This window comes from Pagrus major, chromosome 21 (assembly GCF_040436345.1).
Source record: "Pagrus major chromosome 21, Pma_NU_1.0".
Classification (NCBI taxonomy): Eukaryota; Metazoa; Chordata; class Actinopteri; order Spariformes; family Sparidae; genus Pagrus; species Pagrus major.
Genome location: NC_133235.1, coordinates 2,128,120 through 2,151,109, shown reverse-complemented (window position 1 = coordinate 2,151,109; position 22,990 = coordinate 2,128,120). Strand labels below are relative to the sequence as shown.

At 41.4% G+C, this 22,990-nt stretch overlaps 1 protein-coding gene across 3 annotated transcripts in view; it reads left to right on the top strand.

Moving 5' to 3' along the window:
• LOC141016452 (acyl-coenzyme A thioesterase 11-like) overlaps nucleotides 1-22,458 on the top strand; it is a 25,704-nt gene extending 3,246 nt beyond the window's left edge. For all 3 annotated transcript variants that reach the window (XM_073490828.1, XM_073490826.1, XM_073490827.1), the window contains exons 4-17: nucleotides 7,456-7,516; nucleotides 8,085-8,189; nucleotides 9,966-10,101; nucleotides 11,258-11,349; nucleotides 11,680-11,741; nucleotides 12,676-12,795; nucleotides 12,915-13,053; nucleotides 14,728-14,783; nucleotides 15,167-15,233; nucleotides 18,759-18,842; nucleotides 18,935-19,068; nucleotides 21,283-21,450; nucleotides 21,543-21,669; nucleotides 21,747-22,458. In XM_073490828.1, the coding sequence (XP_073346929.1) occupies nucleotides 7,456-7,516; nucleotides 8,085-8,189; nucleotides 9,966-10,101; nucleotides 11,258-11,349; nucleotides 11,680-11,741; nucleotides 12,676-12,795; nucleotides 12,915-13,053; nucleotides 14,728-14,783; nucleotides 15,167-15,233; nucleotides 18,759-18,842; nucleotides 18,935-19,068; nucleotides 21,283-21,450; nucleotides 21,543-21,669; nucleotides 21,747-21,986 (1,591 nt within the window). In that variant the 3' untranslated portion in view covers nucleotides 21,987-22,458. The remainder of the gene's footprint in view (nucleotides 1-7,455; nucleotides 7,517-8,084; nucleotides 8,190-9,965; nucleotides 10,102-11,257; nucleotides 11,350-11,679; nucleotides 11,742-12,675; nucleotides 12,796-12,914; nucleotides 13,054-14,727; nucleotides 14,784-15,166; nucleotides 15,234-18,758; nucleotides 18,843-18,934; nucleotides 19,069-21,282; nucleotides 21,451-21,542; nucleotides 21,670-21,746) is intronic.
• Nucleotides 22,459-22,990: the final 532 nt, after the last annotated feature.

Below are 22,990 nucleotides of genomic sequence, written 5' to 3'. Positions count from 1 at the left end.
CGACTTGGAGGATAATGCAACGGTAGGCCTGTCACGATAACAAATTTTGCTGGACGATAAATTGTCCTAGAAATTATTGCAATAAACGATAATATTGTCGCTTTGAGACCATTTTTCAACTAATATAATGATAATGGCATAATAATGCAAGTACACCCTTTCAAAGATCAATAAACCTTTATTTCTAAAGAATATTTAACATTTGAATGTGAAGAAGACATTTTAAATATCCAAAATAAATAAAGATGGAGGCTGTGGCCAAAGCAATTGAGCCATGGCCAGCTATGGTTCCTTATGCAGCAACAATGTTAGCACCATTGTCTGTAGCGATGTGGAGGCGTGACGGTACACGTGATGATGATGACGTATATGTTTTTTTCAAGGTGTTTCCCCGGTGTCCTCCTATTAATCCTATTAATGTACCCGCTGACTGTTTATAATCATATGGATGCTGTTATAATGTGTTGTGATTGAGATCCTGACTCACCAAACATCCTGGAAAGTGACAAAGTTACGTTTTTCTATAATTTACATAATTACATAATCACCATCAGTAAACTGGACGCTGTCTGACTATTTCACTCGCGGGGTTCACGAAGTTCACTGAGTCTTGTCGGGAGGGCTGACCGTCACCATGACAACAGTAACTGACCGTCGCGGGTAACACTTGGTGAGTTAAAGTTTTTTGCCGGGCACAGACGCTGTTTTTCGGGCAGAAATGTGACGAAGAGTCGGTCAGACCGACAGGCTGACAGACGCTTCTCCACGAATAACTGCGGTATTTTTTTCCTCATATAAGTTGCCAAAGACACAACCAGTTACTACGTTCCTGTTGTTTGGTCCTGTAACGTTGCTTTGTGGGACATTTATTTTTATTTTGTTGAGTGAAGGATCTGTAGAGTTATCAGACACCAACACCATCAGATCGACACGCCCTCGCTCCGCGCCGCCGGCTCGGTTCGCCTCTGATACCTCCGGAAGCGCAGCGAAATTTCACCCCTCACCGCATCTGAAACTTTCACACAAAGGCGGATGCGGAGAATTGGCGCGGTATCCCCGCATGCAAACGACTGCGTGAATGGAGCTAGTGACTGACAAGAGGGTTCTAGTGAGAGACACGAGGAAAACAAACAAGCATGCAAATGGAAATTATCGAGGCCGGCAAAATTATCGAGCTCATTTTAATTTATCGTATGATTAATTGATTTATTGATTATCGTGACAGGCCTATGCAACGGCTAATGCACCACGGCTTGAATCGGTGGAGTCAGCGCTGAAAAAGCGTGATGCAACTTCAGCAGTGCGTGCTGCGCAATGCTGCAGTTGCATCACGCACAGTCACAGTTGACCTGATATCGAGCCTGGCCCATGTCCGAGGTAATGATGTGGTAATTGGCCCGGAGCCCGGCCCTTGGGCTGTCGGGCCCCTCGGGCTCCAGCGCAGGGCTCTAGTGCAGAACACCACTACCGTCAATACTGCTCGCCAACTTCTGCTCACTGGAGAACAAACTGGACTACCTCAGACTGGATTTAACCACTAAACGGGAGGTGAGATACTGTTGTGCCCTCATTTTCACTGAGACGTGGTTAAATGACTCAGTCATGGAGGACGCCATTAGCATGGAGGGGCTAACAACCTTCTGTGCAGTCAGGAGCGTGGCTCTCAGCGGCAAAACTCGGGGCGGTGGTGTTTGCATTTACATCAATAACAGATGGTGCAGGGACACAAAGAGGATTTATTCACACTGTTCACCGGACTTTGAACTTTTGACAGTTAAATGCCGTCCTTTCTACCTTCCAAGGGAATTTTCTGTCATTGTGATCACTGCTGTTTACATACCCCCGGATGCAGACACAAAGGCAGCCTTAAACATCCTCTACAACTTCATTAATGATCAGCAAACCATCGACCCTGAGGGAGCATTCATTGTTGCTGGGGACTTTAACCAGGCAAACATGAAGAAAGTTCTCCCCCATTTTTACCAACTTTTGGACTTTGCAACAAGGGGGGCCAACTTACTGGATCATGCTTATACCAACATCAAAAAAGCATTCAAAGCAGTAAGCCGCCCCCACCTTGGCTCATCTGACCACATTGCTGTGATGTTAATGCCAGCATACAGACCAGTGCTGACCAGAACCAAGCCCTCCTCGAAGCAGGTGAGGGTCTGGCCGGAGGGAGCCATGTCATCACTACAGGACTGCTTCGACTGTACTGACTGGTCTGTTTTCAGAGAGGCTGCCACCATAGACCACATCACAGATGTCAGTGAGTATGCTGAGACTGTCTCAGGCTACACTAAAAAATGTATGGAGGACGTCAGCATCTCAAAAACCATCACAGTGCGGCAAATCAGAAACCATGGATGACCACTGAGGTTCTTGCCCTCCTGAGAGCAAGAAACTCAGCTTTTAAATCGGGCGATGCAACCACACTCAGATCTGCGAGAGCAAATCTGAACAGGGCCATCAGAATGGCAAAGAGAGCCCATGGACAAAAAATCCAAAGCCACTTCAACAACCACAAGGACACTAAGAGACTATGGCAGGGAATTCAAACAGTTACGGATTACAGGACTACTCCCCAGGCCTGTGATGACAGCACTGAATTCCTAAACCACCTCAACAACTACTTCGGCAGGTTTGAAGTACTGAACACCACACCAACAACGAAAGCCACCCCACGACGACCAGGTGCTAAGTCTTGACCCTGCTGATGTCCTACGGACCCTGAGGAAGATCAACCCACAGAAAGCTGCAGGTCCTGACAGGATACCAGGGTGCGTGCTCAAGGGGTGTGCAGACCAGCTGACTCATGTCCTAACAGACATATTCAACATCTCCCTGAGTCAAGCTGCTGTGCCATCATGCTTCAAAACTTCAGCCATCATCCCAGTCCCCAAAAAACCCACAGTCACCAGTCTAAATAACTTCCGACCGGTGGCACTTACGCCCATAATAATGAAGTGCTTTGAAAGGTTAGTCAAGGACCACATAACCTCTGTCCTGCCCCCCTCACTTGACCCATTCCAGTTCACCTACCGCCCAAACCTTTCCACTGAGGATGCTATATCCACTGCACTTCACCTGAGTCTCTAACACCTGGAGAAAAATAACTCTCATGTGCGAATGTTGTTTGTCGATTTCAGCTCGGCATTCAACACCATAATCCCCCAGCATCTGGTCGATAAACTTGGCCCACTTGGACTGAACACCCCACTGTGCAACTGGATTTTAGACTTTCTCTCAGAGAGGCCTCAGTTTGTGCGGGTAGGCAACAACACCTCATCCACCATCTCACTGAACACCGGATCGCCGCAGGGATGTGTCCTGAGCCCCATTCTGTTCACCCTGATGACCCACGACTGCTGTGCAAAGTCCAGTACAAACCACACCATTAAGTACGCGAACAACACGACAGTGGTGGGCCTGATCCAGAACAATCAGGAGAACACTTACAGAGAGGAGGTGAAACATTTTGCTGACTGGTGCGGGAAAAAAAACTTGATCCTGAATGTCGAAAAAACCAAGGAGATGGTGATCGACTTCAGAAAAAAACAGCCCGTGCACACCCCGATCTTCATCAATGGAACTGCTGTGGAGACGGTTCAGAACACAAAGTTCCTGGGGGTGCACATCTCTAATAACCTGTCCTGGTCCCTGCATACCTCCTCTCTGGTGAAAAAGGCTCACCAACGCCTACACTTCCTGCGGCGGCTGAAGAAGGCCCACTTTAGTCCTTCCATCCTCAACACTTTCTACAGGGGCACCATAGAGAATGTGCTGACCAGCAGCATCTCTTTGTGGTTTGAAAACTCTAACACCTCGGACAGAAAAGCCCTGAGGAGAGTGGTGAGGTCAGCAGAGAGGACTATTTGGGCCGTGTTGCAACCCATAGAGGATCTGGCCCAGAAACGCTTACTGACCAAAGCCGCCAGCATCCTAAAAGACTCCACCCACCCCTGTCACAGACTGTTCTCCCTCCTGCCATCAGGAAAGAGATACCGCAGCCTGCATAGCAGCACGGTCAGGTTTAGGAACAATTTCTACCCTGCTATTAACAGACTGCTTAACAAACACCCACACTAACCTCAACATGTGCAATAATAAATATCCGGTGCAATATATCCATTATCTGTGCAATAATAATTATTATCCTGTGCAGTATCTATTTATTATCTATTACTTATGTCTGCTCAATTCACTTCTTTTCATTTTTATATCTGCAATAACCCTGCCAGTGCTTATTTATTCATTCTGTTTATATAATATATTTATACATTTTACACATCATCTGTGTTTTAACAGAGTTTTCTACAGTGTTTTTTTTTTAAAAAAAGCCATGCATGTAATTTCATTCCACTCACTACTTTTTTTGTTCTGTGCTGAATGACAATAAAGAGATCTTGAATCTTGAATCTTGAGTCATTGTCTTGCTGGAAAATAAATCTTCTCCCAAGTCGTAGTTCTCTTGCAGACTGAATCAGGTTGTCTCCAGCATTTTCATATATTTTGCTGCATTTATTTTACCCTCTAACTTTACAAGCCTTTCAGGGCCTGCTGCTGAGAAGCATCCCCACAGCATGATGCTGCCACCACCATGCTTCACCGTGGGGATGGTGTGTTTGTGGTGATGTGCAGCATTTGGTGTCCGCCAAACATAGCATTTAGTCTGATGGCCAAAAACCTCCATTTTGGTCTCACCTGACTAAAGAACATTCTTCCAGTTGACCTTGGAGTCTCCCACATGCCTTTGGGTGAACTCTAGTGGAGATTTATGAGCTTTCTTCAACAGTGGCTTTCTCTTGTCCACTCTCCCATAAAGCTTTGACTGGTGAAGAACCCGGGCAACAGTTGTTGTATGCAGAGTCTCTCCCATCTCAGCTGCTGAAGCTTTTAACTGCTTCAGAGTAGTCATAGGTGTCTTGGTGGCCTCCCTCACTAGTCTCTTTCTTGCACGGTCACTGAGTTTGTGAGGACGGCCTGCTCTAGGCAGATTTACACATGTGCCATATTCCTTCCATTTCTTAATGATGGATTTAACTGAGCTCTGGGGGATGTTCAGTGACTTGGAAATGTTCTTGTATCCATCCCCTGGCTTATACTTTTCAATAACCTTTTTAAAGAGTTGCTTTGAGTGTTCTTTTGTCTTCATGGTGTAATTGTAGCCAGGAATACTGATTAACCAGTGACTGGACCTTCAGACACAGGTGTCTTTATACTACAATCATTTGAGACACATTCACTGCACCCAGGTGATCTCCATTTCACTAATTGTGAGACTACTAGCACCAACTGGCTGGACCTCTGTTGAACTAGGTCATTCACTTCAAAGGGGGTGAATACTTATGCAAACAATTATTTTACATTATATATTTTTAATTAATTGACATTACTTTGTAGAAATTTATTTTAACTTTGACATATATATATGTATATATATATATATATATATATATATATATATATATATATATATATATATATATATATATATATATATATATATACATATATATATATATATATATATATATAATATATATATATTATTCTATTGTTATATATTGCATATTTTTTGTATGTTGATCATGATTCAATTTTTTAAACAATAAAATAGGGAAAAAATGATGGGGGTGAATACTTATGGGCACGGTGTGTGTGTGTGTGTATATATATATATATATATATATATATATATATATATATATAGATAGATAGATAGATAGATACATATATATAGATATACATATATGGGTCAGTGACATATACACCAGAAAAAAGTGTTTTTTCAAAAACTTCAAATAACAGGCATAAAAATGATTGACTTTTGTTCTACTAACTCTCATCTTTATAGAAACATATGTTATTTTTAGATTTTCAATTGGAATCAGAATTTATGTGACAATTTGTTGTATTAGTGCCTAAAATCGTCATATGGTGTGACATGAAAATAATTGTATATAAAATGAAAATGGATTATACCTTTCTTAAGTTACTCACTTTATCAAAGTCCTTTATCATAACTAAACTGTGATCCATTATAGTTTTGTGAAAATTAATTACATTTGTGTATTATTTTCTAAATCATTGCTCAATGTGAGACCTATGTCGTCAGTCTTTCAACGTATTTTCTATTTATTGTGACAAACCTTGCTATAAAATTATAAAAATATTTGTGACTCTTGCTCATACTATTTTCTATGTATTCCATGAACATTTTCACATCTTATCATTAATAAAGGTATGTTATTGTCACAATTTGGAATGTCACACCACATGATATAGTGTCACACCATATGATCATGTCGCCTTGTGTCAATGCAAAACATGTATTAACCTACCTATTGGTGAGTACTGATCACTCATATGGCAGGAAATATTAATTAGGATTGAGATGAGATGAGATCCTCTGCATTTCATAACTGCGTTCCTCTTAGTTGCACTGCCTACAGTGTTCTAGTCCAATGATATTTTAGATATCATGTATTTCCAGGCTTCAAGAAATCTGCCCCAAGGCCTTTTGAATCAACAATGAAGGCACCCTCTAAAACCATCATATGGTGTGACAATCAAAATCATATGGCGTGACAGGCAGACAGGTCACACCATATGATGAAGTGTCACACCATATGATGTTTGCTGCACTTAGCACAACCTTGAGTCTTGTAGCTACACATTAACATGCTAACAAGATGCTAGCTATAACAAAGCAACATAGATTTACATGTAATTATGACAAAAAAATAAAATTTCTTTTGCATTTCTATGAAAAATGTGTCACACCAAAACCATTTGGAAGTGGGACTTTTGTCAGAGTGCCAACAAAATCTGATTTATTGAAAACATAAAAATGATAACTCACCTCAGAAACCTGTCATGGTCTGGTTTTAATAGTACTGAACAACCTTGCTGAAGAAGGACCTCTCATTCCCAAGGATGTCAAAACAGTTGCCCGTTGAAATATCCCAAAATAGTGTCACACCATATGATTTTGATTTGTGTGACAAAATCATTTTGATCAGAACTGACTCAAAACATTATGCTTGGACTTTGAAAAGAGTAGGCTCACAAATAGACATCTGTATAATTTTACTGTATTGTTTTGAGAATTTTTGCATTTATTTTTCTTAGCTTTATTCAAGTTCTTACTTTGAGAAACAAGTGCCGGACAGTCACACCATATGAGTTTTGTTATGTTTGGTTGAAAATTCTGAAAAAATGAGTGATGAACTGTTTTAATGTTTAGTATGTTCACATAAAGCATAATCTTCTGCACAATATTGAGAGGGTTTTTGACAAATATATTTCATATTTATACATGTTTGACACTGAAGACAGCAAAACTGCCATGTCACGTCACACACCCATATATATATATATATATATATATACACACGCACACACACACACACACACAGAGTAATCACTAAGTCTTATCATGTCTGTGTTCAGCGTGGGTCAGGTGGTGAACATCAAGGCAAAGGTCAACAGAGCCTTCAACACCAGCATGGAGGTCAGAGAAGTCATTCATGTTTGACATTCAAGCATTTCTACTAACACACAGCACCTACTTTAATACTTTACATTCATACCATGATATCTGCTGTTTCTTCTGTACTAAACCTACAACACACAAAACCACTCACCATTTGAAATGAAATAATTAAGTCTGATATGTAAGAATTCTGCATTCAGATTTGTGAAAACAACGAGACCTTTGTTCTTTATGTTGTTGAGCTGTGTCCTCACATTATCCCTGATTAATGCTCACAGCCAGTGTGGTTAGCCTGTCATGACTCCAGTTGAATGATAACATCGCTCCATGACTGCTGTGTGTGTAAATAAGCAGCTGCCTGCTAACATATTTACTATATGAACTTCAAGGGTGATGCTGCAGTTTGAATATCTTTAAAAGACCTCAGTGAGCTTTGGATTGAGCCAAAGTTAGCAGCAGTGTTTAAAACTGCTGGCTCCAGGGTTACTGATTTAGGTGCTTCTTCTTATTGTTACATTAGTAAAGTCATGCTTTGGTGCACATTTATGCTTTGACCTAAGATTATCCCTAATACATTTCACCTCAGGTGGGCATACAGGTGAGCTGTGAGGACCTCTTCTCTGACCGTCACTGGAGAGTTTGCCACGCGTACGCCACCTTTGTTACCCAGCGCACAAACACAGGAGAAAAGGTAAGGCTCATGTTTGATGGTAAACCAAATGATTCTGAGGTGAGCATGAACAATTTGGCTTCCATGAATATGTGATGTGATCGGTGGCAACTTGCCGCAGTACTCACTGCACACCTACACTGACTCTACTAGAAGACAGTCACAGTTACGTCATAGTAAAGGCTGCACCATATTCATGTCTTCATGCCTCTGGCAGCAGCTGCAGTCAGAGACATAGTGTTCTTGGGTTGTCTGTCTCAGGAACACTGTGAGGGAATTCTTTCAAAATGTGCACAAAAATGACTTAGACTTAAGACTGAACTTTTTGTGGTCAAAGGTCAAAACACTGACCTCTCAAAACATGTTTTAGCTGTAACCCAATAATTCATATTATAACACAGACCATAATTTATATTTGGTCAGATACTGAATTGGTGGCACTAATCTTGGGTATTCACCTAGAAACTGTGCTGATGTAGAGATGTTCTGTGCTGACTGGCTGAACATGTGTGAAGCATCCATGTGTTAGAATCCTCTATATGAACACATACAAGGAATTTAACTTCCAGCAGTGATCCACCACAAGCTCATTGCACCAGTGATGAAGCTCTCTGTCCGTCCTCTCTAAGTGAAGACAGCATGACTCACTGTAAAGTATTCACTGGAATCATACGTGTCAGTATAGTGAAGACTTCCACATCACCAGGAGCTACACTTAATACCTTCAAAGTCTTCACTACATAAATCTTATGAGTCTGGAAAGACATGCATCTGTAGTGCTTTAAACAACATTAATAGTGAAGTTTGGGTTACACTTGGCTATCAATAATAATTAATGATTATCAGGGATAATTATTAATTATGAAAAATAATAAGATCCAATTTACATTAGATCACCTCGGGGCACCACCCTTGAAGAAGGGAAAAGAGCCAATTCACCAAATCAGTCTCATAAAAAGGTACTCAATTGTCATTTTGGATCACTACTTGTTTCATTGATAGGAGAGAACAGCTGAAGGAGTGTGTGTGTGTGTGTGTGTGTGTGTGTGTGTGTGTGTGTGTGTGTGTGTGTGTGTGTGTGTGTGTGTGTGTGTGTGTGTGTGTGTGTGTGTGTGTGAGATGTGATGCCAGGTTAGAGAAGATAGTTAGTTGCATGTAAAGACTCTGAGTCTGTGTGAAGCATAATCCAACTAACATCAAAATTAGCTGTGTAGCAAAGCAAACTACCAATAACCTGACCTGAGATCACTATAACACCTAAACAGTGAACAAACACATAGATGGAGCACATGTGCATTACATCAACCAGAGTTAAACAGCCCTGTGCTTAGCTGTGCTATGCTATGCTGTGTGCTATCTAGTCCCAGTTCAACGATACCAGTCTTTGAAGAAAAGGTGCTGGTGGTTCCTTGGCTCATGAGCCAAGCAGGAGAAGGTTGTAATCCCAATGATAAACAGTGCTGTTCTTGGTGTGCAAGGTCTGGGGAAAGACAGCGGACAGAGGAAACTGGGGTAGCTGCTCGGTGCCAACTTGCTTCATGTTCCTCTGATAGTGAAGTTAGCTGGTAAGCTTTGTGTCACAGCTGCTGGTGCTAACTGAGCTGGAATACTAGCAGGACCTCGCGGTTAACCCTTCAAACTGAACTACTGAAAAACAAAACGATGAAAATGAATAAAAAAACAGATTCCTGTGTCAGTTGTTGCAGTTGAGTAGTGCATTAGTGTGTGTGTGTGTGTGTGTGTGTGTGTGATGTTTTCTCACAATGAGTAGACACATCTACTGACATTACCTCACAGGTGATCTTGAAGCCCATCGTCCCTCACACTCAGAAGGAGCAGGTTGAACACAGCCTGGCAGCTGAGAGACGGCGAGTCAGGATGGTACACGATGACATCATCAAAGATCTGCTCTCCAATGGGTCCATCCAGCAGGGTAGGTCTGATGCACACTGCTGCATCACAGCCGGATAAAGCAGATAGTGTAGGTTGAGTTTGGAGATTTGATGTTTGAACTTGTTGCTGAATGTTTGTGAGAGTGAAGGACTGAAGCTTCAAACACAATGATGAAATATAAAATATTAACTATGACTGTAGTCAGACAGATTGTATCAGTGGAAACGATGGGCCTGTAAGAATGTCATGCATGATAAACTTGATTACACCACTGGTGTGTTCCTAATTATCATGAACACACACACTGTGGTTTATATTGACTCAATAGTGGTATTGAGTCAATATAAACCACAGTGTGTAGTTAAGACACCATCTGATGACAGAAATACTCACTAGAACACCAAATGTGAATTGATGCACGGCTGAAAATAGTAATCAACAAATGCACTATTACTTCCTGTTTGCTGCTAATGAAACAATATATTTGGGAGAGGATTTGAAAGATTTACTGTTTTACACCTTCAGTAGGAACCTTTAGACCATATCCACATGACGGCCATTTTCCTCTGACATCACTCTCACATGTCATACTGCTGTTTTCTAGTTGTCATATAAATGCAGGGAATTCTGAAAAAACGTTATCATTTCACAGCTTCATGATTAATCAGCAGCTGAGAAGACAGAGGACAGGGAAAATACTTATACTATACAAGATAAACGACATATTTGAGAAAACATTAGGTTCTGTCAGACAACAGCCAGTGTTAGCATGCAACCACTTCCATGCTAACATTACTGTTTGATAGTGTTGTATGATATGATCAGAAAGGCTTAAATTAACTTATTGTCAAATATCAACACACAACATGGAAACATTTTTTTAACCCCGCAAATAAAACCCACTGGATGTAATCAAAGAGTAATATTAGCTAGAAAGTGGTTGGATGCTAATGCTAGCTAATATGTTGTGTAACCTCGAGCTATGCCCTGATCTGTCTCCATGTCTTCACTCTACATTGTGTTTCCAGTTGCTGATCAATTAAGAAGACGTGTTGAAATCATAACGCTTTGTCATTTGACGTCTGAGCTTCTCCATCTAAGAAATTGTTTGTTTGGGTATTTTCATATTAATGTTGAACATATATAGAATAACACCAACCATGTCCTATAATGTCAGCCTTGTGTTTGTATGTCAGCTGACAGCTCTGCAGTTGATGATGCGATGGCAGCAGAGAGGACCAGGGTGGAGAGTGTTGAGCTGGTTCTGCCTCCACACGCTAACCATCAGGTTTGTCTGCCTCTCTGTACATTTATTTCAGGAAGTGGATGAATCAGCAATTCTTTATGATTTGATTAGATTTGCTAATGAGTGCTCTTTTGGTGTAATTCTTAGAATCTTTGTATAATATTCAGATTTTTTGTCAAACTCTCTTTAGTTACACATAGCGGTATGGTGGTATTGTATCCTCTGTTGCACTGGTTGTGCAACAAGGTATAAAAATCTATTCATAACAACTGTATATCCCTGTGAAATTTAAATAACAGGCTTTTACTATTCCTCAGTGTTGTGTCATAATAGTGTAGACTGTATGATCATATATGTTTGTGTGAACACCAGGTGAACACGTTCGGGGGACAGATCATGGCCTGGATGGTGAATGTAGCTACAATTGCTGCCAGGTACAGTCACACACAGGGGGGACTCACACACATGTACATAAACACACACACACACACACATACCTGGGTTGTTGTTGTTGGCCAGAACAGTCTGACGTGTGCATTTTAAAATCAAACAGTTTTAGATGAGCCTTCAGCTTAAACAGTTCAATTTGTTGATTGACAGAAAAATAATCAGCACATATTATGATAATCCATTAATTAGTTTGGACATTTTTCTAAAAAATTGTGAAATAATGTCAAACTTTCTTTGTGTCCAGCTTTTCACATCAGAGCGTTTGCTTCTGTCTCTGTCACATATCATTGAACAGTGACTTCCCTTCAGCTGCCGACTTGTTGAAAACAAACACATTGAATTTGCCACCTGGTTTAACTGGCATTGTTTTCTAACTACGATGTTTTATAGACTAAAACATTCATTGGTCAATCAAAAAATTAGCTATTAGTTAGCTATCTTGTTAGCTTTGTAATGGTGTGCTGTTTTGGCCCCGGTCTCGCTCAGAAAAATGTTTTTTTATCTCACAGGACTTCTGGTTAAATAAAAGTTAAATAAATAAACAGCATTTTCTTACCATCAGTATTTGTGAATTAGATTGTATTAAGTGTCTTCTAATGCTAACTTTTGCTTCTTGTCTTTTTTTGAAAAGCGTCACTTGGAGAGCCTGTAGACTGGGTCCTACCTGATCAATTTCTGACTGGTATTTAGACCAGTACAGGATCTTGTTTCCATTAGACTGTCAAAGTAAGAATATAGTCGGCAGATTTAGATTATTTGGTGATCTGTGCCCTTAATGTTAGTCAGCCACAGGCCTGGTATGGTAATAACACACACACACACACACACACACACACACACACACACACACACACACACACACACACACACACACACACACAGTATCTCTGTAATGTCTGTCTGTCTGTCTGTGTGCAGTCGTCTGTGTCAGGCTCACCCGACTCTGCGGACCATCGACATGTTCACCTTCAGAGGACCTTCTCAGATTGGAGACAGACTGCTGCTGAGGGCGATCGTCAACAACGCCTTCAAGAACAGGTATAAGATCATCATAATCAGAGAAGATAAAGACACAGAAGATAAGATCAGATAAGATCCAACCTGCCTCGTCTGTGAGGCGGAAACAGGTCATGATGATATCTGATGTGTGTCCTCAGCATTGAGGTGGGGGTACGTGCAGAGGCCTACCAGGAGGAGGGGCCTAACCGACACATTAACTCTGCCTTCATGATCTTTGAGGTGCTTGACAACCGTGGGAAGCTATGTACGTTACCACGGATACGACCAGAACCCCTGGTGAGTTTATGGACTTAATATATCCAAAACAAACAAATGTAAACATGTAAAAGCTGAAACACTGGGTCGCTACATTTGAAGGTTATTAACTCCTTATTAGCGAGCTGGAGTATGTGTTTCAGACAGGGCAATATTCTGGCAAAATAAATAAAATATAATAAATAACTAAATAAATAATTTGAAAGTCATACCCTGCTGTTATCAGACTGCTTAACAAACACCCACACTAACCTCAACATGTGCAATAATAAATATCCGGTGCAATATCTATTTATTCTCTATTACTTATGTCTGCTCAATTCACCTCTTTTCATTTTTATATCTGCAACAACCCTGCCAGTACTATTTATTCATTCTGTTTATATAATATATTTATACATTTTGTTTTACATTTGTTACATCTGTGTTTTAACATAGTTTTCTACAGTGTTTTTTAAAAAAGCCATGCACGTAATTTCGTTCTGCTCACTACTTTTTTTGTTCTGTGCTGAATGACAATAAAGAGATCTTGAATCTTGAATCTTGAATCTTGATTTGAAACAGTGGGAGGAGGTGGGGTCAAACTGTTGGTCCTGCTACTACAGCCACTGAACAAGCTACAATATGCTGCACATAGCTAATCATTCCCCAGCTGTTCCAGTTATAAACATATTCATATTCACTTGTATGTACGTTGCCCCCATGTAACCTCAGACAAAAGTTTTCCAAGGCTGCTATTGGAGAGATGTGGAGGCCTGACCGAGCAGAGATCAGAGCTATAAACTCAACGTGACTCAACATGTTGGAGAAAAAATGTCTCCACTCATAAACCGTCATAAACCTGAACAGCTCCACTGGGTGGTCAATCCCTTGGGTTGTTATGTAGCAGCGTCTCTCAACAGAGGCGACGGGAAACCACTGGGCAGAGCAAAACTTTCTTTGTGGGTGTTTACACCAGAAATTCACGACATGACGAGTTGAAGCTTGCTTCTATCTGCACCATTTAAAATGTTTACACCAATATGTGGAGAGGAGAGGGTGAATCTGTTTACTGAAGTGTTTCTGACAGCTGTTCACTGGAACACTATCATCTATAACATTTTAAATTTCAGCTGTACCGTGTCAGTTCTGTCTTGGTTTTCACTGTTCACTCTGAGTTTCTTCCTTTTGAAAACATTCATACAAGGAAAACCTTGTATACACTGAACGCCGTGTTATCGCCATGGTTAGAAATTAACAAGTGGAATATTCTGTTGTTGGAGTTTCTGTGAATGCAACACAATATAACACTCTTCAGTTTAATTGCCTTTATTTTATTTTTTTTACTGCATTTAATAATAAAGCTTCTTGCTCAGCATTTGATTGGCTGCTGTTTGTGAGGCCTAATTAAAGCTTGAGTGTTGCATGTGGGGGGACGGTGAGCGACCTGGATAATGGAGAGGGTTGGGGTAAGGTTGGGAACCACTGATGTGTAGCATCATAGAAACTGCATGTTGTCACTGCCATCCACCGCTGTCAGTAACCCTGCTTCTGTCCAGGGACAACAGGATGGCAACATGGTTGAAATGCTCCATGTAGCACCTGTGAATGAAATGTGATGTAAGTGAACTGCTCTGCATGCTGCAGCTGGTGGATATAGAGGGAGACAGACAGATGATGTGAGGTGTTTAAAGTCACCCTGTCTTTCATCTACAGGAAGGAGAGAGGCGCTTTCAAGAAGCCATAGCGAGGAAGAAGATCCGATTGGACCGGTGAGCTGCTGTGTGTTGGTGTGAAGAGCAAATACCTCCTCAGCTTTTCAGTGTCTTTGATATCTTCAGTATATTTGGACTCAAAATGAGATGGATGGAACATTCATGCTAAAAACATGCATGACACATAAATACTGGTGTTTTTTCTGATCTGTGGTTTGGATAGATTGATGTATCACTCAGTTGTGACTGTATGATCACATAAAGACACGATCAAGAGAAAAGCTCTTTTCTTCGTGGTTCCTGTTTACAGACTGACATTTTCAGTATTCATGCAGTGCAGTTCTGTTGGTGACCCGTACGTTTTAATGTCATGGTGCTGTTTTGTTCACATTACAGTATCATACTAACTTCTTCTAACTGTTCTCCTTTTGTTGTTACAGAAAATACATTATTTCCTGCAAGCAGGCCGAGGTCCCTCTGTCCGTCCCCTGGAACCCCACAAACCAGGTGAGTCACTCAGCAGCAGAAACAATCACATGAACTGTGGACGGCTCGTTAATCACACCTCAGTTTGGTCCAAATTGTCACATGCACATAAAAATGGTTACAGGATGTTTCTCCACAGAAGCCCAACAGTCCCCTTTAATCCAGCCTGATCCAGTGTATCACTCCTGAATCTAAACCACACATAACTGCTGAACCATAACTAAAGATCACCAGATCTCAGATCTGCATCAAACTGTACTCACTCACAGACACCAGCAACCTGAATACACCTGATGTCTTTATCAACATCCAGGTGTTATTACCAGAGACATGAATGAAAATGTGCTTTGGCTTCTTTGGGCTTTTTTTGTGAAGAGGAAGGAGACATTGTCATTGCTGTGGTGAACAAGTAAAGGGAAGAGTGAGACCTGAAGCTCCTCCATGATGTTTCATTATTCTCACAACTGAGTACATGAGAAACGTGATACACGAACAGTATCTGCACACAGAAAACCATCCCTGCATTTCTGCTCCGAGTATTAGAAGCATGGAGATGTGAGCAGCACAAGCTCATCCTCCCTGCTCAGGAACAACCTCTCCTCCTCACCTGACAGTCTGGAGGCAGGATGGAACTGAAGGTGTCTTGTGTCTTCAAGAACACACTGAAGCCCAATTTTTACTACCGCGGAAAGTGCTGTACACGGACACGGAGAGCCCTCTCCATCGCTGGAGAGCCTGTCGGAGACCCTCTCCGTACTCTCCGGGCGCATGAAATATTTTTTAAATGTCCATCACTCCGTTGAGGGGAAACGGAGACGGCAAGGGCTGTGATTGGTCCTCTAAAAACATCATTTCCGGAATTACTTTTCCGGTTTTACTACTCTCTCGACAACATAAACACCACCACCGCCATTTTCGAAAGAGTTTGACCGGTTTGCAATCAAGACGAGAGTACATTTAGTGGACGTACATACCACCTCCGCACACGTCTCCTCTGTCTTTCACGTCTCCATTTGTGTATCAAAAGCATCTGTGTTTCAATGTTATTCAGCTGCAACAACATCAACAGTCTTTCTCTCTCGGACGCCATTGTTCACTGTAGCCGGAAGCACAACAACCAACGAGGTTACCGACCATTGGCGTCATGGGATTAGGCCAGTCTTGCGTAGCGACCCCTACTGATCGGGCGGGAAATTGCATTGCGTATCCGGCACCACGACGGAGAACTGCGAAGGCTCGAGGGGTCTCCGTGGTTACGGAGTCGGATTACGTATAACGTAGTAGGAGTAGTATATTCGACCCTTTACTGAATCTCTTCTGAGAGAACTTACTCATAGTTTGCTCTCTCTCTCTCTCAAAAGAAAGAAAATAGTCATCTACTACTGACTGTGACCTCATGAACCAGCAGCCTTATAGATATAATATGTAAGAAATGTGTGTGTGTGTGTTTGAATTGAGGTGAAGCTCTGAGTGAAGTCAGCACTCAGCAGAGACTCTGGTTCTGGTTCTGGTTCTCTGTTTCCTCTCTGTAACGTTATTTTCATGAAGTAAAGTCCATTTCCCCTCCAGCTCCAGTCAGCAGTCAACAAAACAGAACCTGGAGGTCACCTCCGGACAGTGTTGGGGAGACTTAAACTACATGTAGTTGAACTACATAGCTTAACTACAATTTGCTGTAACTTGCTGGTAGTTAAACTACTTTCATATTTTGTGCTGCGTCAAGTATTTCAACTACTTTTTGGGTAATTTTTTGTAGTTTAACTACTCAATTTACAAACTACAATTTTGGCCAATAACATGAAATATTTTTTTTATAAAAAAAGACCTATATAATATAAATGTTATTTTATTTTTCTTTGAAAAAAAGCATGAAACACGTCATGACATGCTAAGCCAACGCTGCCTCTGATTGGCTTTCCTGGCAGTACTCAAATGCTTCACAGAGTGGGTGGGTCTTTATGCCAAGGAAGGCAGTGCTCATATGGCACAAGCACGTCATGGACACCCCTCCCGCTACCCCCGATGCGCCCCCGAATGCGCCAGCCCAACCATGGCCATATTTGAGCTTGTACATGTTGGATATAGATGGCTATTTAGTGTTGGTAAAGATGTTTTTAGTGCCAAATGGAACCGGCTGTCTGATTAAAAACTTTGAGAGACTGCTCATGTGTCGTGTCAACAAGCGATTCTGCCCTGGCATCTAGTTCTAGTGCCTAAGTGTTAGTGCCTCTGAAGTTCCTGTGATGTTGACCAAAAATGTCAGCTTTTGTTCTTTAAAAAATAAAACTTGAGTTGAGAGGCATATTTCTGCTGGCATGTGAATTTTTTGTAGGCTATTATATTTTGTTTCATATACACCATATGTTGATTTATTTAACGCTGAGTTAAATGAGTATAATGAGTATAAGTAGTTGCTAAAGCTACTTTTTTTAGCAGTAGTTTTACAAACTACATTTCTCCAGGGGTAGAAATGTAGTTTGTTCAAACTACTGCCAGGCTGAACTACATGTAGTTTTAAAAGCTACGCTTGTAAAGTAGCTTCCCCAACACTGCCTCCGGATCACTGCTGCAGTCAGGTTGATAAACAGGAGTGAAGATAAATCGGCTCCGGATCAGAACAGAATCTGATGAGTCTCCGGGTGTTTATTCCTCCAGAAGGTCTGGATCTGCACCGACTCTCTCCTCCAGAGCTGGACGCTCTGAGCAGCTGAGAAACCTGGAGTGTATTTCTCCTTGATCTGCTGGGTTGTGCCTCATTCCTCTGTCGCTGTGGACCAAGTGTCTGCCAGATGAACAAATATAAATGTCTCTGTCAGTGTTTCCATTGAGGACCTAAGCCTCCAGCTGACATATGCACTGTGTCTGCGTCTGAACGCTCAGGTGCTTTAAAACAGACAAACAGCAGCTAAAAATATTAACAGAAGCATACGACAAAAACCAGACCTGCGTTGTGTGTTTTCTGTCTTCTTACACAAAAACAACGATGAGAGAGCAGAAGGCCACATGAAGCTGGTGCTGCTGGGTAGAAGTACTGACAGAATCCATCACTGGTGAACAGACATAAGAACATGTCACAGTCACACTCATGACACGCTGCTTTATTAGACTCATTTTTTATTTAGATTTATCTAGATGTTTCAAATAATGACATTAGCCCCTTGTTTTCATAGGGTTGGAGAAATTATATTCAATGATCTGAGATCATGCTTCATCAACATCATGATAACAAGAGACTGGTGGCTTTGTATGAAACAGCTGATCAGTCCAAACTCTGTTGATAAAGCTGCCATGATCAGAGCAGCGTTAATGATCCATGATTCAAGGACCATATTAGTTTACCACTGAATATTACCAAAGCATGTTTTAGTTCATGTGCTTTTGATCTGATTAATGTTTATCAATTATGACTTTTTATGCACAGTGTTAAAAAGTTAGCTCAAAACCACATTTATGGATATCCATGTCTAAGTGTGTGTGTGTGTGTGTGTGTGTATGTGTGTGTGTGTGTGTGTGTGTGTGTGTGTGTGTGTGTGTGTGTGGTCCCAGGTGTATCTGAGCTATAACAATGTTTCAGCTCTGAAGATGTTGGCTGCTCGGAACAACTGGTGCCTCAGCTCTGAGAAAGACAAGGTAGCTGCTGTTCACTGGTTGAACGGGCCTGGTGAGTGTTGTTCAGCTGGTTCTGGAGGAGCTGGATGTTTCATGCGGTTCTTTGTTCTCAGGTTCAACTTTACACCCTGGAGCAGAAGTCCATGTTGAGTTTCAGGGTGGAAGCAGAAGTGGATGTTCCTGCTCACAGAGCTTTTTGTCTGCTGGCTGAGCTGAGTGACAGACCGAGCTGGGACACACACTATCAGTAATGCTGTCACACACACACACACACACACACACACACACACACACACACACACACACACACACACACACACACACACACACACACACACACACACACTTTGTAAAAATCAGTTCATGCCTGACCAACTGTCTCTTCAGTGCATGTTTAAAGGTCAGTATACTGTATGACAGCTGGTGCTCAGGGAGGTTTCAGAGGAAGTTCAGGTCCTCAGATGAAAGAAAAAGTTGGTTTCCATCACAACACATATTAATAAGGCCATCCACAGATCTTGCTCCCTCTTGCTCTCTCACATGTTGCTCACTTTACTCCAGAAGTTTCTTCAAATTCATAGCTGAATATTAATTTGCAATGACATCTAACTATAACACAAGGAATATCTGTCTGTTAGTCACACATCATGAGAACTGTTTACTCCATGCACTTCACACTCAGCTGAGGACCTAAAGAAGTGCAGTGTTGGATTTGGTCCAATTAGGGAAGCAGATGTAAATAAAATGGAGATTAGCGAGGTGCAACAACTTGCTGTAGTACCACGTTCCAGTGAGGGGAAAAACCAGAAGCAGAAGTTTAAAAGAGTCTGGATGGATGGAGAAGTGACACAACAAGGCCCGGGTCATCATGCTCTTTAATTACTGTCTGTTGTGTTTATCAGCTAAATGCCTGCTGTCTACATGTTAGGCAGATATTACACCACCGGTTTGACTAGTTGGGAAAGTTATAAAAAACAACTTGAATAGTGTCACCACAGAACCACAATGATGGCGGCTTCAGTGAAGCCGATGTGAACGATGCTCGTTGTCACAAGTGCAACATGTGTTCTGCATGTGCGGCTGAAACACAAGAAATCTTTCCAAGGATTTAGGTGCTTCACCTGCGTACAGGCGGAGAAATGCCCAGACTGCTTGTAGTTCATCTCTGGTTTCCTCATCATGATTTATACAAAAATGGTTAATGATTGACAGTAACCATCAGGCTGCTGATTGTTTATCTATAATAATGGTGCGTTCACACATTCAGTCAGAAACAGTTGTTCAGAAATTCACAGTTCCAGTTTCAGAGCGCTCAGTTTCCTCTGGATGGAAGATATTTAAATAAATACAAATAAAAAGATTATAATTACACTGCACAACTAGGAATAATCAGATCATAAATAAACTTAAAAAGAAAAAGTAAATTGAACAAAATTAAAATGTAAAATGATCTGAAGATGTCAATTAAAAAAGTAAAATTTAAAATGGAAAGCTTTTGTTCAGATGAAACTGTACTGGTGATGGAAATAAAACAAGGGGAACATGACATGAGAATCAGAATGGGGAATAGTTTAAATAGTTCAGATTAAATGATCTTTGTTAATTAAATTACGGGTCAATAATCAGTAGATCTCAGCAGTTTGTATTTTTAAGGTAACAGCTGTCTTCATAATTAGTAAAATCAATTAAAAAGAAATCTATGAATGAATACACTCAGCTTATTCATGTCCACTCCAAAATCAGACCTGTTCTTTGATATGATATGACACATAATAATAACAATGTAATATGAATATCAACAAATACACAAATACAATATGATAAAAAAAATCAATATGATAAATAATATGAATAATATCAACAGTAATCATCATGATTATAAACAGATTAATCATCAGTATTCAGTGAAGATGATGGGGCGGTGAGGGACCTGGAGATCCTCTGCTGTAAGTGAAGACATGATGCTCAGTACATTATTCACTGGACTCATACATGTCAGTATTTCACTACATATATGATATTATATGAGTCTGGACAGACTTGGATGTAGACTAATAGAGGCAGACATAATGTTAGTTATTATCTCCAGAGCAGCTGGTGACAGGCAGCACCAGAGAGGAGAAGGTGTTCAGGACACCCAGAGAGGTTTGAGTTGAACTTCTGTCATTTTGAAGAGCACTCTGCATTTGTTCTCAAGGAAAGGTCCTTTCAGAACCTGCAGTCATCATCTCCTCCTCCTGATGATATAAAGTCAGGTGAAGTCTTGTAGTCCACAAAACATTTCTGGAGCTTCACAGTAAAACAGAGTTGCAGCATTCTGCTAAACAACTGAAGTAGCTGGAGACTTGATTTAAAATGGAAAAACAACCAAAGAAACATGAGATGACTGTGTACAGGGTGTACAGTCAATATTCCTTCAGTTCATTTCAGTGCTCTCTCTCTGTGTCCTTTCCTGAATCAGGAAATGCAAGCTGATTCACCGCGTGGACGCTGATGACTTCCTGTATCGTGTGGTGACTCCATCAGTGCGTCACGGTGGAGTCGGTTCCCCAACCTCAGCCAAGGAGGGACAAGGGATTCTCCAGGACTTCATCTTGTTGGCTTCCAAGAGGAGACCGTGTGGCAGCGGGTCAGTACAATGACGGGCCGGATGGTCTCAGTAACAGTTGACACACCTCCATCCTTCAGGGTTTACTGCCCCCTCTTGTCTTTCCTCCACAGAGACCCGTATGTGATCGCTCTGCGCTCAGTGTCCCTGCCCACTCACCCTCCCACTGAGGAGTATAACAGAGGAGAGGTTCTGTGTGCTGGATTCACCATCCTGGAGACCAAGAACAACATGTCACTGGTGAGACAGACAACAGTTTGAGTTGTGTGTATTTACATATAATCTGAACAAACTTTAATTCTGGACCTTTTTTTCAGATCAGTTACTATAACCAGGCATCTCCAGAGGTTCTCCCCTACATCTCCAACGACATCGCCGGCCTCTCCTCCTCCTTCTACCACACCTTCTGCTCCTGCAGACAATACCTGACCAGGAACAGACTGCAGTCCGCCTCCGAGGAGCAAACCTGCCGACACCAGGCGACAGATACAGATGGTCCCACCTCTGCCAACGAAGCTGACAGACTGTCGGTGGCTCTCTGCAGCACCCAGCTGTAGACAGTCAGTGTGCTGTCCAGGCCAGTTTACATCACTGAGTGTACAAGCTGCTCTTTATACAGCCAGGTACAGTAATACAGTCAGAGCAGCTCACACTGAACAAGATGATAATTGCATTAAAACATTATTAACAGCATGTTAGAAAAGACAATCTGATAAAAGAGTCAAAGTTTTCAAGAAAAAAACCTGTATGCTGTATTTCAAAATAAAGGCTCATTCAATATTAATTATCATGTTTGGACACAAGTAGAGCATCGAACTGTGTCACCAGCAGCCAGTTAATGAGATTTTTGTATGTTTGCACATCTGAGGTAAATGTTGTGAATGTGAAGTGTTTACAGAGAGGTGAGAAACCCTAACATTAAGTGGTGAGAGAATCGTCTGACTGCACTCAGCATGAGGTACTAAAAATAAGAAACTGTGAGGCTTTATCCATCCTGTCATATGATTAATAAAATGTTTTACAAGAATACGTTGGCTCTGTGTCCTTCCATCAGAAGTCACTGGAAAACTTTACAACAAAAGACTGTAAGCTTCTGGTCGTCCTCTGGATGAATCTTTAACCGCTCCTCTTGACAGAATCTGTGAAGTTCAACTAAATTTGTTGTCTTCCTGGCACAGACTTGTTTCTTCAGCACAGTCCACATGTTCTGATGAGGTTCAAGTCAGGACTTTGGGAAGGTCATTCTAAAACCTCAATTCTGGTCTGATTGATCCGTTCATTTACCACCTCTGATGTGTGTTTGGATCCTTGTCCTGTTGGAACACCCAACTGCACCCAAGAGCCAATCTGCTGCTGCTGATTTTAGGTTTTCCTGAAGAATTTGGAGATAATCCTCCTTCTTCATTATTCCATTTACTTTCTGTAGAGCATCAGATCCACTGGCAGCAGAACCGTCCTGCAGCAGAACTCTACCAGCCCCATTAAGTTTTGTGTTCTTGGGGTTAAAGGCTTCACCTTCTCTCCTCCAAACATATTGATGCTCATTGTGGTCAAACATCAA